This window comes from Ceratotherium simum, chromosome 18, assembly GCF_057802395.1.
Source record: "Ceratotherium simum simum isolate JZ-2026a chromosome 18, ASM5780239v1, whole genome shotgun sequence".
Lineage (NCBI taxonomy): Eukaryota > Metazoa > Chordata > Mammalia > Perissodactyla > Rhinocerotidae > Ceratotherium > Ceratotherium simum.
Window position 1 is genome coordinate 2,320,673 of NC_141917.1, and position 14,129 is coordinate 2,334,801.

The window sequence follows — 14,129 nt, forward strand, 5'->3', positions numbered from 1 at the left end:
ATACATGTGTATACAAATAATCTAAAACCATATGTATCTCCCTACTGTGTATTTCTGTTCCATCTGCCTTTTTTTATGAGCGGGAGAAGGGAGAGATTATTTTACACATTTTAATTAAAAAGCCCGAGGTCAGATCACCTTTGGGAGGGACTCTCAACACCAGGGCTCCCTACCCAAATCGCTCTTCCAAGAAAAATGAACCCCAAACACCATATTGTTGTATACTAGTCTGTTTTTATTTACAATTTAAGATATAAATTAGTAAAGAATTCTTGTTAAACAACCAACAAAGATTGTATAACCAGCAATGTTCAAATAAAAACCAGGCAGAATTTATTTACAAAAAGTTTAGATTCCATTGCAATACAACTTGCATAAATTACTAGAAGCTTTATATCATTATAAAAATAAATATCAAATTTGTTTCCACTTCTTAAGTACTCAAGTTCTGCAATCACATTTTATTTCTACTGTGTACATCTTTTACAAATAAATTTTACAGTAAATCCTATCACACCTATAGAATATATACCGTGGCAATGAAGTGATCAATTCAAGATATCCTGAGAAAAAAGATTGTTTTCAAAAGTCACACATACATTGGGGAGCTATACTATGCCAACAAATTCACATATGTCCAACACAAGTCTGTTTCGTTGAGTCTGTGGCTTGAGAGTGCTCTGTGATCCTTCCCTTTTATAGTGGCACAAGATGCGGTCCGGGTTTAGACATCTGATTTTTATATCTGTATATTTATAAACTTGGGAAGAGAGACGGCCTGCTGACTTTTTTTCCAAAGCAATTGTGACACCTACCTGTGGACCAAGGAAAAAACCAAATCATCCCATTTCCTTCAGTTCCACACGAACACCACCGTCACCTTATAAAAATGAGTAGATCTGAAATGGTTCTGCCTCCTTCCCATCTTCAAGATGTGGGATTAGTAATTTTGCTTAGTGGTAAAGTGGGTATTTTTTTGAGACAGTGCTGTGAGCCAGGCAAACTTCAGGGTCCTATCTAGTCCATCTGGACACAGGGGGACAGGCCTGATAAGACTAGTGCCTCTTGTGTCTGTTCCGTCTCCCTCTGCAAACATCATCTATAAAGGGCTTTGATACCCCAAGTTTCACCAGCACTGGCTCATCAGAGCAAGCGTCTATTAAGTGTCTTTCGTAGTAAACATGGTTCCAAATTGCATACAAATACCCAGATTTTAATAATCTATTTTTCCAAAGAGAAAACAACAGCTGTGGTGCAATAAATATCATTCCAGCTAAAGGAGTGATTCTTCTGAGCAGAACTTGAACAAGATAGAAGGATTCTACAAAAGAGAACAGACACTCTTCCACTTAAAGGAAAAAAAGAGTGGAGAAGGTGCAATGCTCTGTCCTCAGACCCCATCACAAGAAGCAAGAAATACACATTAAGCAAGTTTATGGAGCAATCGGTGCAGGGAGGCACCCGAGGGTAGGAGGAGACAGCAGGGTGCCACTTACTTGCATTGCTGAGCCGGCCCTTCTATAGGTAGGGCTGGACGCCCCCACCAACCACGGTGCAGCCCTCACTGGCATCTGTCAGGGGAGGGGGCAGTTAGTCAGAACCCACCCCACAGCCATCTGTCTCCCAGACGCCGTGCACCCACCAGCCCGCACACCCACGCAGCTCGCCCTTGCACCCTGCAAACACTTTGGGGGACCCGACTGCCTCCACCACCGCCGTCTGAGACAGACTTCGGTCCTCTTTCTTAGTTCTCATTTTCTCTTCCCCTTGAGCTCCTTAGACAGGTCTTATCAGCTCAAGCCTGAATTAGGAGCAACAGAGGCAATATAGACAAGGGGGGAAAGAGGAAAAAGGATCTCGCTTTCTCTTTTGAAGAACTAAAGCCTCTGGGAGTATCTAGAAGGTTTTGTTTCCTTCCAGCCAAAGACTGAAGAGGCCACGCAGCCGAGAGGCCATAAAGCAACAAAACACACCCACACCGAAGCTTAGGCTCCTCCGCAGGGAGACCAGCTGTAATTTGCATTTTATGGCGAATTGTGTTTGCCAAAACTAAAACGGTCATGATAATAACAACAATAGTCGTAACAATAATAAATAAAATGGAAAGTAAATAATAATGGGGTAGGTCTTATTGCAAGGCAAGGATCGCCTGGCCTGCCCCTCCTTGTGGCTTCACCACCCCCTTCACTTCCCCTAACTTTTAAGCGAAGAGTGGCGCACTCTTTTTCCTTTTCTCCTTTAAGTGACGAAGGTCCCTGAGCCTCTTCTCCCGGGTTCTCGGGAGTGCTGACTAACCACGGCCCCCTGGCTCTCCCTCCCCAGAGGCCCCGCGGGCCGCAGGCAGCCTACCTTTCTTGGGCTCGTAGCCGCCGCCCGGGGGTCGGTAGTGAGGCTCCAGCGGGTGCGCGCTTGCCTTGCCCGCGTCGCTGGCAGCCTTGGGCGCCACGTGCAGCGCGTCTCCGGGTGCCGGGGCCGCCGAGTTGTACCGCAGGAGCCCCTGGCCCTGCAGCGCGGCGTTCAAGTTCCCGTAGTTTGTGTAGTTGCCATAGAAGGGCGACGCGTAGTAGAGGTGGCGGCCGAGCAGCGGCGACGCGGAGTAGGGCGAGCCTCCCGGCGGCGCCCCGGACGAGGCGGGTGCGGCGGCCGCGGGCAGCCCCGGCGGCACGCAGCCCGGGCCCAGGCTCGGCTGCTTGAGGTCCGACGTGGCGATTTCGGCCAGAGACCACAGCTTGGGCTTGCTGGCGGGCTGCGGTGCGCCCGGCGACGTCCGGCTGCCCAGGGGCGTCTTGCCGCCGCCGCCACCGCGAGGCGCGGCCTCGGGTGGGGGGCTCAGCAGCGGCGCCTCAACGCCGGTGAGCGGCGACGAGGTCACAGGCTTGGGCGGCGCCAGGTCCCGTTCACCCTCCTCCTCGTCGCCCTCGTCCTCCTCCAGGTCATCGTATTTATTATCCCTGCACTCCGAGCCCGACTCGCACATGGGGTCCCCGGCACGGCACGGCAGCCTCTCCCCGTCCGACTCGGCGGAGCACGAGTGATCCGTGAGCGAGTCCACGTGCAGGCTGATCCCTGCGGGGGCGCGGGCACGGTCGGTGGCACGCGGGGCCAGCGTGGGCACCCAGGGCACCCTCCGCCCCAGAAGATCCCTCACCTCACCCAACCCCTGTCACGGCTTAGGGGGAGAACGGGCCCCCGGGAAGCGCCCCGAGGAGTCGCTGGGCCCCGCGCGAAACTGGGGTGTTGGGCGGGCAGCATCTTCCCCGACTTAGCTCTGCGCCCCGCCTGGGAAGAAGGCTGCCCCTGCCCTCGCGCCAGCCGCCGCCCCGCTCACCTTCGTCCTCCGCCGACGTCTCGGCGCCCTCCCGCGCCTTGTCCGGACTCTCTTCCTTGCTCCTTGCTGCGTCGCTCTCGTCCTCGTCCTCGTCCTCGCTTTTGTTCCTTGGGGCCCACGTCATCTTGTTCTCCTTCTTGAGGCGCCGGCGCGCGTTGGCGAACCAGGTGGAGACCTGCGTGAGGGTCATCTTGGTGATGATGGCCAGCATGATCTTCTCACCCTTGGTGGGGTAAGGGTTCTTGCGGTGCTCGTTCAGCCAGGCCTTGAGCGTGGCCGTGGCGTCCCGCGTGGCGTTCTTGCGGTACGCCGGGTCGTTGAGCTGGTACGGGTAGGCCGCGCCGCCGTACGGGTGGTAGCTGATGGCGCCCGTCATGCCGGTGGTGTGCGCATCGTAGGGTGCGCCCTGGAACCGACAAGAGCCTGGTGAGTGGGTGCGCGGGGACCCGACAGGCATCAGCGCGAAGGTGACCCCCCGTCCGCCCGTGGCCGCCTTTCCCACGGTGGTCTACCGCGCTCGAGCCGCTCTTCCCGCAGCAACAGAGCAAACGCAGCGAGTAATTTAAGGCCAGCTGTTGATCACGAAAAGCGCTATAGTTTTCTTGAATTTTTGAACCATTTGACTTTCCTAAAATGACATATCTCCCCCCGAATGTCCCTGAGCTGCGGGTACAGACGTACACCAACGCGCGAGCACACAGGCCCACAGGTAGTTTTTGATATCTAAATCTCTCTGGATGCACCAAGTGCTGCTGTCTCCCCCTGCTCCCCTTCCCGCCCTTCTATGGTGAAAAAACCACCCCACAGCCCCCGCTCCGCTATTCACCGCTCTAAAGCTCCGCAAATCCAATTTGCAACTCAGAAGCCAGTCACCGTTTCGAATTCTTCAAATACGCGGTAATTAGCATTTTAATTCAGCCTTTAACGTTTAAATTCGAGACCTTTGCAGCCTTCGAGGTCCCAGCTACTCAGTCGCTACCCTGGAATTCCACCGAGGGCGGGCAGTGGCGACAATCCCCCCTAATGGCCTCAATCGCTCGAAACGCGCTTCGCCACCCCCTGGGCCGGGCTCAGCCACGGAACCTGAGGCGTGCGGGCCGACCCCGGGTCTGGGGAGCAGGAGCTGCTCTCGGTGGACCGGGGACCGAAGTGGCACTTAGCAGGCCAAACGCCCTCCGACACGCTTTTCGAAAGCACACCATGGGGACAAATTAAGGCCGAAACTGTGTCGGGCCAGGCCGGGCCCTGGATCCGATGCCCCATGCTCCGCTCCCTCCCCAAACCCAGTGACCCCACGCCCGCAAGTAAATGTTAAGCGCCCGGCAGTCGCCCCGGAGGCCCCAGCGGTGCCGACCCTCGAGCCCCGCTCCCACAGAAGCGTGCTCCCGGCCAGCGCAGGACCCCTTGCCAGGCTTCGGCGCGTCAACGAAGGGGAACTCAGGACAAATACCGACCCCACCGGCCCCAGCAGAGTCGCATTTCCAGGTTCTTGGGGAAAATTACTCCGGGAGCCGAGGGGCAGAGGCTAGGAGAGCAGGTCCTGCCCGGCCTTAGGGACGTCGCCGGCCGGGCGCGCTGCCTCTCCCCCCCGCCTCTTGTCCCGCCAGCGGCGCGGCGGCCGAACCTGCGACTCGGGAGCTACCGCCCACGGCACTTTCCCCGCTCCCTGGCTCGCCGATTCTCGGCCCCGCTCCGCCTACGCCCCGATCGGGGTCCCGCGGCAGCCCGCCCGCCCGCGCGGTTACCATGTAGGACGGGAAGCCGGCGGCGGCGGCCGCCGCGTCGGCCGAGTACTGCAACGGGCTGCCGAAGCCGGTGGCCGCCTGCGCCGTGAAGGCCGCCGAGCCCGGGTAGGGGCTAAACGCCGAGCCCGACGCCGAGCGCGCAAGCTCCTCGCTGCGCGGCGCCGCCAGTGCCGACGCGCCGTACGCTGGACACGAGTAGAGCGCCAGCGAGCCGGGCGCCTGGTACAGGTAGCCCTGGGGATAGGACATGGTGGGCGCGGGGCCCGCGTCACGCCGAGCAGCGGGCAGGGCGCGCGGCGCCCTCCATCCACGCCCAGCCGGGGCGCGGCGCGGCGGCGGGCGCGGGGGCCGCGGGCCGAGGCAGGCCGGCCCGCGCACTAGCCCGGGCGGCCCGCGGGCCGGGGAAGCGGCGGGGCGGCGGCGGCAGCAGTGGCGGCGGCAGCGCGGAGCCGGTGGGCGCAGCCGCGCGCCAGGCCGGCGGTCGGGGTTTGGGGGAGTCTGGAGTCGGGAGTGAGGAGTTGAGGAAGGAGCGCTCGAGTTTCCGAGGGACATTGGAACGCGGAGCTGTCCGTCACGCGTTCATCTGCATATTCGGGCGCCCGCCTCCTCCCCTGCTCCGCCCGCTCCGCCTGCTCCAGCGGCCTGGCCGCGGCCGGGGGAGGGACAGGGAACCAGGAGGGGAGGGGAGGAGAGGGGAGGGCGAAGGAGAGAATGGCGAGAGGGAGGAGGGAGGGACACGCAGGCTTTTGTGGCGCAGTCGCCTCTCACGCAGCCCCAGCCCGCGGCCCGCGGCCCCGCAGCCTGGCCAGGCCCAGCAGCGCGCACCCCCTGCCACTCGCACGTACTCTCAGCCACCTCGCACCCCACCACTCCAGCATACCCCCCACCTCTCCCCAGGAGCTCCCCCAGTGTCTGCACCGCCCTAGCCACCTTCATCATCGCCCCCACCCACCCCAATACAGCCACTGCCCCGCCCCCCAGCTGGGCACGCAAGGACTAGGCAGAGGCCGCCCGCAATCGGGCCGGACTGCTCCGTTAGGGGGACGAACGGTCGGTGTCTCCCTCTCCCCCGCGAAGAGGCCGGCCCAGGTGACTGCGCGCGGGACCCCAGTGTCCAGGCAGGGAGCTGCTGGGTGATGGGGGGCGGGGTGCGAGATGGTGGCACCTGGGGCCCAGGTCCTCCTGGGGGTGGCGTGCGCGGCTTTCACTCCACCTTCCTCGGTCTACTCCGCCTCGGTGCGAGGCTCCCGCGTGGCCTCCAATCTGGTCACCTGCCCCACGCCGCCCAGCGTGTCCCCGCCGGACTCGGATCCGGGCACCTTCTTTTCGAACTGCGAGGACGGCCCTGAGGTGAGCCTTGTGCCCCGAAGTCCACAGCGGAGAGCCGGGTCCCCGGGCGTTAGGACTTTCCACTGTTGGGAGCATTTTAGCACACACCGCCCGTGCCTCACCCGGAAGACGCCAGCCCCAGAAGAGGTTTATTTTATTTTGTTTTAATAAGTTGACTCCTCTTTCGGATTTGTTGTAAAATGCTCGGGAGAATGACTGTCACCGGACAGACCGCCTCTGGCACGTGAAGCCTCACTGTCACTCGGGAAGGGACCAGAAAGCGACAGGCTGGTGGCGCGGGCGCAGTCGGCAGAGCAAGTAGCTCAGGTAACAGCGGCGCAGGCTCAGGTAACAGTGGTGCCTCGCGGGGCCCAGAGGCGTGATGCTCAGCGAGGGCCCTGGGACCTCAGCCCCGAAACCCCCGCTTCCTCGTCCCTCCTCCAGTCCTCCCCTACCGGGTCCGGCAGAAAGCGGGGGAGGCGTCACCGATGGGGCGCGTTCAGGGGGTCCACAGGGGGTCGAGGGTGTGCGGAGCCGGGCGGGGGCGCCAGCCCAACAGGTGCCTCTTTCTCGGAGGCCGTCTGGGCTGGGAGAGCTGTAGAGGGAGAAGGAGGCCGCGGGAGGGAGCTCGGCATGCAGCTCCCCCTCCCCCCACAGCCCCCTGCCCTCAGCCCTGTTGGCTCTGCAGCTCGCTAAGTGGCCTCACTTTTCGCGTTCCGGTCCGGATCGCGCGGGCAGCACGAGGCTCCAGCCGCCGGCCTGGTCACCTGCGGAACGTTCAGGGCCCGGTGAGGCTGCGTTTGTCTTTCCCCAGGTCCCAGGGAACCAGTTGCAAACTGCAGTGTTGGGCTTGAGAAGAACCCATCCTCCTTGGCCTGCAGGCCTGTCGCTCCGGGTAGGTATGATCCAGGCACGGTATGCCTCCTCCACTAGCCCCCAAACCCCTCGCCCCATCACTCCTCCCACCTCCCATTGCTCCCCCCACATCACTTTTCCTGCAAACCACAACTCTGCACCTTCCATACATCACCCCCAAACACACCACTCCCTCCAAACTCACTGCTTCTGACACTTTCTGGGCCACTTCGAGGACCCACTTCGAGGACCCACTTCGAGGACCCAGCAGGGGGGTTTCGACAATGCTGCGACCCCCAAGTGGGAGGCCCTGATTCAGTTCAAGGCAGATATTTTACATCGATTATTGTAGCTTTAAAAAGGAAACAGAGAGAGAAGGGGAGAGGGGGATAGCCCCTTCAGCCTTGTGGAGCATGCCGCTGACAAAATCTAGGACATTTTTGGTCTTCCAGGGAGGGAACCGGCCGGTAAGAGGCCATAGATGAGCCGCGCGCGCGCACCTTCGATGACAAACACAGCAGCAGCAGATAAGATTGCAGTCTTTCGGGTTATCTTCCAATTAGAGACTTTAAGTGAAAAAATCAGGTCTAATTTTTATCTCCAAGGACTGGCCTGGAGTATTTCCATTTCTAAAGACCAGTTCCTGCTGTGGTTTCATTAGCATTTGGGGCTGGCCCCCTCGCCAGCCCTCCCTCTCTCTCGACACCCCCTGGGCCTGATCTCTGCCGGGGGCAGAAAAGAAACAGCGAATTATTACAAAAACATCCCCAGTTTGGAGCAGGAGCGTATGCTCCCGATACACTCGATTTTGACATCAATTAAGTATATAACCAGACAAGTGCATGTGGCGTTGGAGGGTCTCCCGTCGCCTCCAGAAACGTTGCCTGCGCCTCCTCTGCCTTTAGCTCTGTGCCGCTGGTCCTGGAGACAGCCTCTTCCCTGAGTACAGTTCCGCCCCGCAATTACACTCCTCCACTGAAGCCTAAATTTTCCGTACTGCTGCCTGCTACTAGTAAAAACCGTCTACCTTGCACTATTAAACAGTCGAATCGCACTACATGCCGTTTTTATTGGTAGTGACTGTAGCAAATTAAAATGCCTACGCAGAGACATTAAAACTTATGCTCTGCTTTATTATTGGAATATATAAACTCCGTTTCGCTTTCAAGCTCCTTGATTTTTAAAAATCACTTTTCCTTTTCTTAGATTAAAGTTGGCTTGGTCTCCTTTTTAAAAAATCAGTCGGAAAAAAAAAACATGCTCCAAGTGTCGAGGCTCCAGGCGGTGGCTCCGAGAGCGGCTGCCTGCGAGGGTGGCCTGGATCCGCCCGAGCTGCGTCTCCCGGCACCGCGGAGAGTGCAGGCCGCGCGGGGATTGCTCGGCTGCGCCCGGGCCCCCGGCTGCCTCTCCCGGAGAGCAGGGACGTGGATGCTTCGCTCACCGGTGCGGAGGGTGTTCAGGCATGTGGGGCGCCTGGGGATGGCCAGGCACTTGGCTTCTGTTGCTTTCCAGTTGCCGTCCGAGCTGGAATGGTAGAGAACGGTCTGGCACTCAGGGAAACCCGGGTAACTGCCTTGAAAGCACGATCACTTGTAAGTGTTACCTGGGCAGTGTGCGCGTTTTCAGGTTGACTGTGGATCCTTCCCCTTCCTCTATGTGTGCATTAAAAAAAAAAAGTTAACGCTGTCACATTTTTGTTTCTTGGCCCAACAGTGGCCACTGTATTTGGAACAAGTCGGGGTGGACACGCACGTTTCAAGGTGCCGGGGTTTCCTGCAAGGCCAAACGCTGAGAAACGTCAGAAATGCGGCCGTGGGCCCGAGGGCCGTTCCCGGAAAGCGGCCGCTGCGTAGGCCGAGGGCTCTCCGGACGCGGTCCGTGCTGGGGCTCCCGGGCCGCCGGGGAGGCGGAGCAGCGAGCGGACTCGAAGTCGTGCGCGCGGGCGGCGAGGGGGCGCTGTGGCCCGCCGCTGCGGCCTCGTCCCTGCAGCAGTGGCCCGGGCGCTGTCCCCGGCCGCCGACGGGCGGCAGGCGCCCCTGCCCTGGCGCGACCTACCTCTTCCCAGGTCGCTTTAATTCGGGGAAGAAGGAAAATTATGCTAGCGCATTTCAATAAAACCTACGTCGGACACGACCTTTCCTCATTCTGTCTTATTAACCTGGACTTCGGTGGCGTTTGTACGAATTTGGTGGGAAAATAGCTACCGCTTTTGGAGTGTGTCATTTTTGTTTTTTTGTCAATTAAGATTAAATGTACGCCTTTTACCTGGGTTCCCCTTAATGGAGGAACATTTACAGTGTAAGGAGTTTCACTGTATGGAAGCATATTCCTAATCAGGAGTCCCGAGCCTCCCAGGACTTCCTGGCGGGACTGCGGAGGGAGTGACAGCGAGAAAGAGAAAGAAGGGACCAGAAATTAGGTTCTGCAATTTCCTTTGTTTTTCTTTTCCTTTTTTGGAAACCGAAATAAGTCGCTATAAGTTGTACAAAATTTGAGTCGAAAGCAAACCTAAAGCGTGGTGTACGCCCTCGGTATTCCAGGAACACGTTGGATTGGATTTCGGATGCACCAGTACTCCCAGCTCGGTTCTCAAACTGCTCGTGACGCGGCAAGGTGTCTCTGGAGACCAAGCGCGGAGGGACCTGTGCGGCGGCGGCCGTCCTGTGCTGGCGCCCTGAGCAGGGGGCCCATCCCGGTTTTCAAACGCGCCAGAACGCCTAGGCCATCCCGGGCAGCGACACGGGCCGCGCGGGAGGGGACATGAGGTGACAACCCTGCGGGCTGGGGACGACCCCCTGGGGGTCAGAACGCCGGGATTCCAGGACCCAGGGCTCGCTCTTTTACATTCTGAGAAGCGCGTTTTCAGCTACTCAGCTCTTCCCCGCTTAACTGACTCTTTAGTTCCTAATTACTGCAAGGTCTCTTCATTGCTAACTTGTCCCTCCCGGTTCCCTTTAGTGACCAGCAAAATTCCCATCCTCTTCACGGATGCCCTGCTTCCGACGTGCTTCCTGAAGTTTCTCTCCCCGCAGCGTCCGGAGAAAACTCATCTCGCCATTTCTCAACATCTGGCAGACTCGGTCTCTGTCCTCCCCTCGCTCTCAGCTCTCCCTGGGCCGAGGTCTCCGCGCCGAGCTGGCCTGGCGCGCCTGGGCCCAGTGAGTCTCACCCGCTCGCGCCCCGTCGGTGTCCGCGGCCCTGGCCTGGCATGGGGTTGGGCGCGGGGCCTTGAAGCGCCCAGAGAGGGAGGAAGAGGGCCGGGCCGTGGACTGGACAGGCCTGAGTTCCTTTAAGGGATCGGAGTTACAGGAGACCTTTTTCCAGAGCAGCGAAGACCTGAGCGATTTAGTTCATAAGCGGTTGTTTGAAAAGAGAAATGTTTGCAAGTCCTCAGTCTTTTCGCCTTGACACCCGCGCACCCAGGCAGGCCCGGACCCCCCCACACACAGCGACACAGACACATGCACGCGCACATTCACGCTTCCCGGAGAGGTCCTCGCGGCGCCGCTGGAGCTATTCTGGGCAAGTGGAAACAGATGAAGAGTTGTCAGGGTTGTTTTTTAAGTGTTTCTGCAAGACAGTCTTTGGAAGAACTTAGCTCACCCCCTCCCCACCCCTCCCGCAGCTGCTCCGTCGCTCTGCGTCCACTGTTTTAAACGCCAGGGCGCACCTACACGGTGGGCGCTGGTGTGCGGGTGTGAGCGCGCCCAGGAGGCTGCGGAGACCGCAGGAGTCCACTCAGTCCCGGCAGAGCAGGTAGCACTCCTCCTTCCCAAGGAAACGTGCTAGGAACAGAAGATTTCCTCCAAGTCTTTTCACAATTACTCTTAGCAAACAAGCGAGGCTCTGCAGAGCGTTTGTCTGGGCCATGTTTCATGTCCTTTTGCTAACCCTTAATTCGGTTTTTGTACCCCGAAACAGTTCACCCAGACCACCAATTCGGGCAGCACATGGTGACGCACACACATCCGCCCTTCCCTCCCCAAACTCTCCCGCACACTCTGACACACCTGGGATTGTGTGGGTAGGAGAAGGGAGGATTTTGTTTTTCCTTTTTAAAAACTAGAGAGAATGCAGAAACAAAAATTTGACAAATTTGATTGCATTAAAAGTAAAAACTTAAGTTGGAAAGAAAATAAATCATTGACACCAACCAAATTCACTAGTGATGGGGAAATCTCCAGTGTGCCAGATGCCGCTTGACACCACTGGATGACACCACACAAGGCCCAGGGTGTGCAGAGGCAGGGAGCTCTCTCCCACTGCTGCGCTAGTTTAAATTGCTGCAAAAAAGTTAGGGGGACATTTGGAAACATCTGAAAGAGCAGGAGATGCCCACTCCACCTCACCCTGCAACTCCTTGCCTCATTGTCCATTGCAGAGAAAACGCCAGGGGGGGGCTCAGGAGGCTGGGGAGCCAGCCTTTGCAGTATTGTTTGCAAAGTGCAAGACTGGAAACCTCCTAAATGGCAATTGCTAGAAGCCTGGATAAAGAACCTGCGGCATATTTCATGGAATAGAATGTTCCCCAGGGCTGCGAGTGAATGAAGCAGCTTCGCTTGTATCAACATGAATAAGTCCTGAGAGTGTAAAGTTGGGTGGGAAAAAATAATAATTAAAAAAAAAACAAAGGATACAGCCAAGATGATGCTGATGGTGGAATTTTACAAACAGAATATTTTGTGCTATTTACAGGCACAGTGGGAGGGGGGTTGGTGCTACAACAACCTTGGAAGGAAGGTCTCCCCTCCACTACGAAGCACCCTGAGTGCTTTTGAAGAGAGGGAGTGGGAATGGGGGGCTTCAGCTCTATTAATAATATTTTATTTCTGAAAAATAAATCTGAAATAAATGCCAAAAAATGTTAATGATTATTCACTTTGAGTGATGGTTACATGAGATTATATTACTCTGCATATTTTTCTCATGTGAAATATTTTATGTTTTGAAAATTAAAAAGTATTAGCATTTAAAAGAAGTGTCATAGCACAGAAGTATACCCTGATAATTGAGTAGTTCTTTCTTTAAAAAAAAAAAAATGTCTTAAAAATTCTTCATCTCTTCCTTCTTTTCTCCATTTTCCCATCCTTCAAAACAAAATAAACAAGGTCTTGGATTTGCAGTTTAGACCTTTAAACTGATTGTCACTTGTGTGGGCCTCTTTGTGCCCTTATACAAAGCATGGCAGGAGAGACAGGTTTCCTTGGCAGGATGCTCCCCAAGCCCTATGCCTTTCTCCTGGGACCTGCAGATCCACTGCCTCACCTTGTGGGAAGCGGGGGCCTGGCCACTTGCTCTGTTTGTGGCCTTGTACACCGGGGTCTCTCTCCCAGGGAAGGACAGCAACTCCCCCCAGCCCCGCCCACCTCTGTGGGTGCAGCATGCCTTTCCTGTTCGGAATTCTGCATCTTCTCTTTATGTCACAGTGGACATATTTTAAAGATTTTTTATTTATTTATTTTTTCCCCCCAAAGCCCCAGTAAATAGTTGTATGTCATAGCTGCACATCCTTCTAGTTGCTGTATGTGGCACGCGGCCTCAGCATGGCCAGAGAAGCAGTGCGTCGGTGCGCGCCAGGGATCCGAACCCGGGCTGCCAGCAGCAGAGCGCGCGCGCGCGGTTAACCGCTAAGCCACGGGCCTGCCAATATTTTAGAAATTCAAATCAAGATTAGAGAGAGGGACTGCGGGGAGACAGAAAGTTGGGGGAGGGGCGGAGGGGAAGGGCAAATGCAGCCTGGGAGGGAAAAGAGAAAAGAAACAGGGCACGGAGATGGACGCCTGGCTTCCTTCCGCAGACCCTCACCCCTCCCAGGCCTCCTCACTCCCAGAGTAGAAGGCCCAGCCTTTTTGGCCTTAAGATCTTTCTAGAAAAGACTCACTCTGCTCTCATCCACTCTGCTGCAGCCCGGGGGGATCCGGGTCTTCAAATACAAATCTGCTTAACCACCCTCATAGAGCAAGAGAGGCCTTGGGGCCCAGGCCTGCAGCCCGGCCTCCTCAGTGAGGGCAGTGGTCTCCACATGGCCTCTGTTCCTTATCCTGTCTACAGCCAGGCCTGGAAGAGGGCGCTGCTTCCCAGGCACCACCACGCTTCCGAAGGCTTCCCTGTGCCTCCTGCTTCTGTCTGCAGCTTTGGGCTGGCTGGCCTCTTGCTCCTCTCTTGGGCACCCTGCCCCACTTACCCTTTGGCCTGCAGCCACGCTCTCTCCCTTGTCTAGCACAGTAAGCCCCTTCCCCACGTTCTCATTCACCCTTCTTCCTTGGAGCCCAGAGCTGCTGGTGTCAGAGTGTGTTGGTTCTCTGACCTCAGTCTCATCCCTTCACTCAAAGCCTGGATGCTAGACAAATGTTTATTAAATGAACGAGTGAATGAATGAATGAATGGCTTGCTTTTGGTTATTCACCTTTGCTTGTTCTGTTAAAGGCACAGCAGGGTGTTGAGGGAGAGAAACAGGGAAATGATGGGGACACTTGCTTATATTTCAGCCTCACTTCCTCCTTGGAGATTCCTCCATCCCTGAGCATGGTGGACCACTAATCCAGGCAAGTCAGACCACTCCTCAGGAGCCCTGGCTCCCCAGTGCAAAGCACGATCAATTTGGGATGTTAAATTTTAAGGCCCAATAGATATGCATATTTAAAATAACGTTTATTTTTTAAAATAAATTCCTTAGTTAGCAGTCAGCCCCAAATCTTGCATTTCTTGAGGAAAGTGAGCATGCGTGTTTACTGTTGCATCCCAGATACCTGAACAGCTCCCGGCACACAGCAGGCACTCAGTCCATGGAGCTGGGTGAGCGAAGGAAGGCATGTCGAAGATGGGAAACAGGAAACTTGAACAAAAGCAAACTGAACTTTGATGGTATTTTC

General features: G+C 56.6%; 1 protein-coding gene and 1 pseudogene across 2 annotated transcripts; one reads left to right on the top strand and one right to left on the bottom strand.

Annotated features, from left to right (window-relative positions):
- Positions 1-214: 214 nt before the first annotated feature.
- On the bottom strand, positions 215-5,630 carry IRX2 (iroquois homeobox 2). The gene is made up of 5 exons (XM_004440044.3): positions 5,074-5,630; positions 3,329-3,734; positions 2,350-3,066; positions 1,497-1,571; positions 215-815 (listed from the first exon to the last, which is right to left on the bottom strand). The coding sequence occupies exons 1-4, from the start codon at positions 5,623-5,625 to the stop codon at positions 1,519-1,521; spliced, it is 1,728 nt and encodes a 575-aa protein (XP_004440101.2). The 5' UTR covers positions 5,626-5,630; the 3' UTR covers positions 215-815; positions 1,497-1,518.
- Positions 5,631-5,784: 154 nt separating this feature from the next.
- LOC147914572 (uncharacterized) lies at positions 5,785-10,136 on the top strand (annotated as a pseudogene). Its single transcript, XR_015555043.1, has 5 exons — positions 5,785-5,914; positions 6,192-6,549; positions 6,612-6,729; positions 7,217-7,297; positions 8,464-10,136. The product of XR_015555043.1 is annotated as an uncharacterized LOC147914572 (transcript).
- Positions 10,137-14,129: the final 3,993 nt, after the last annotated feature.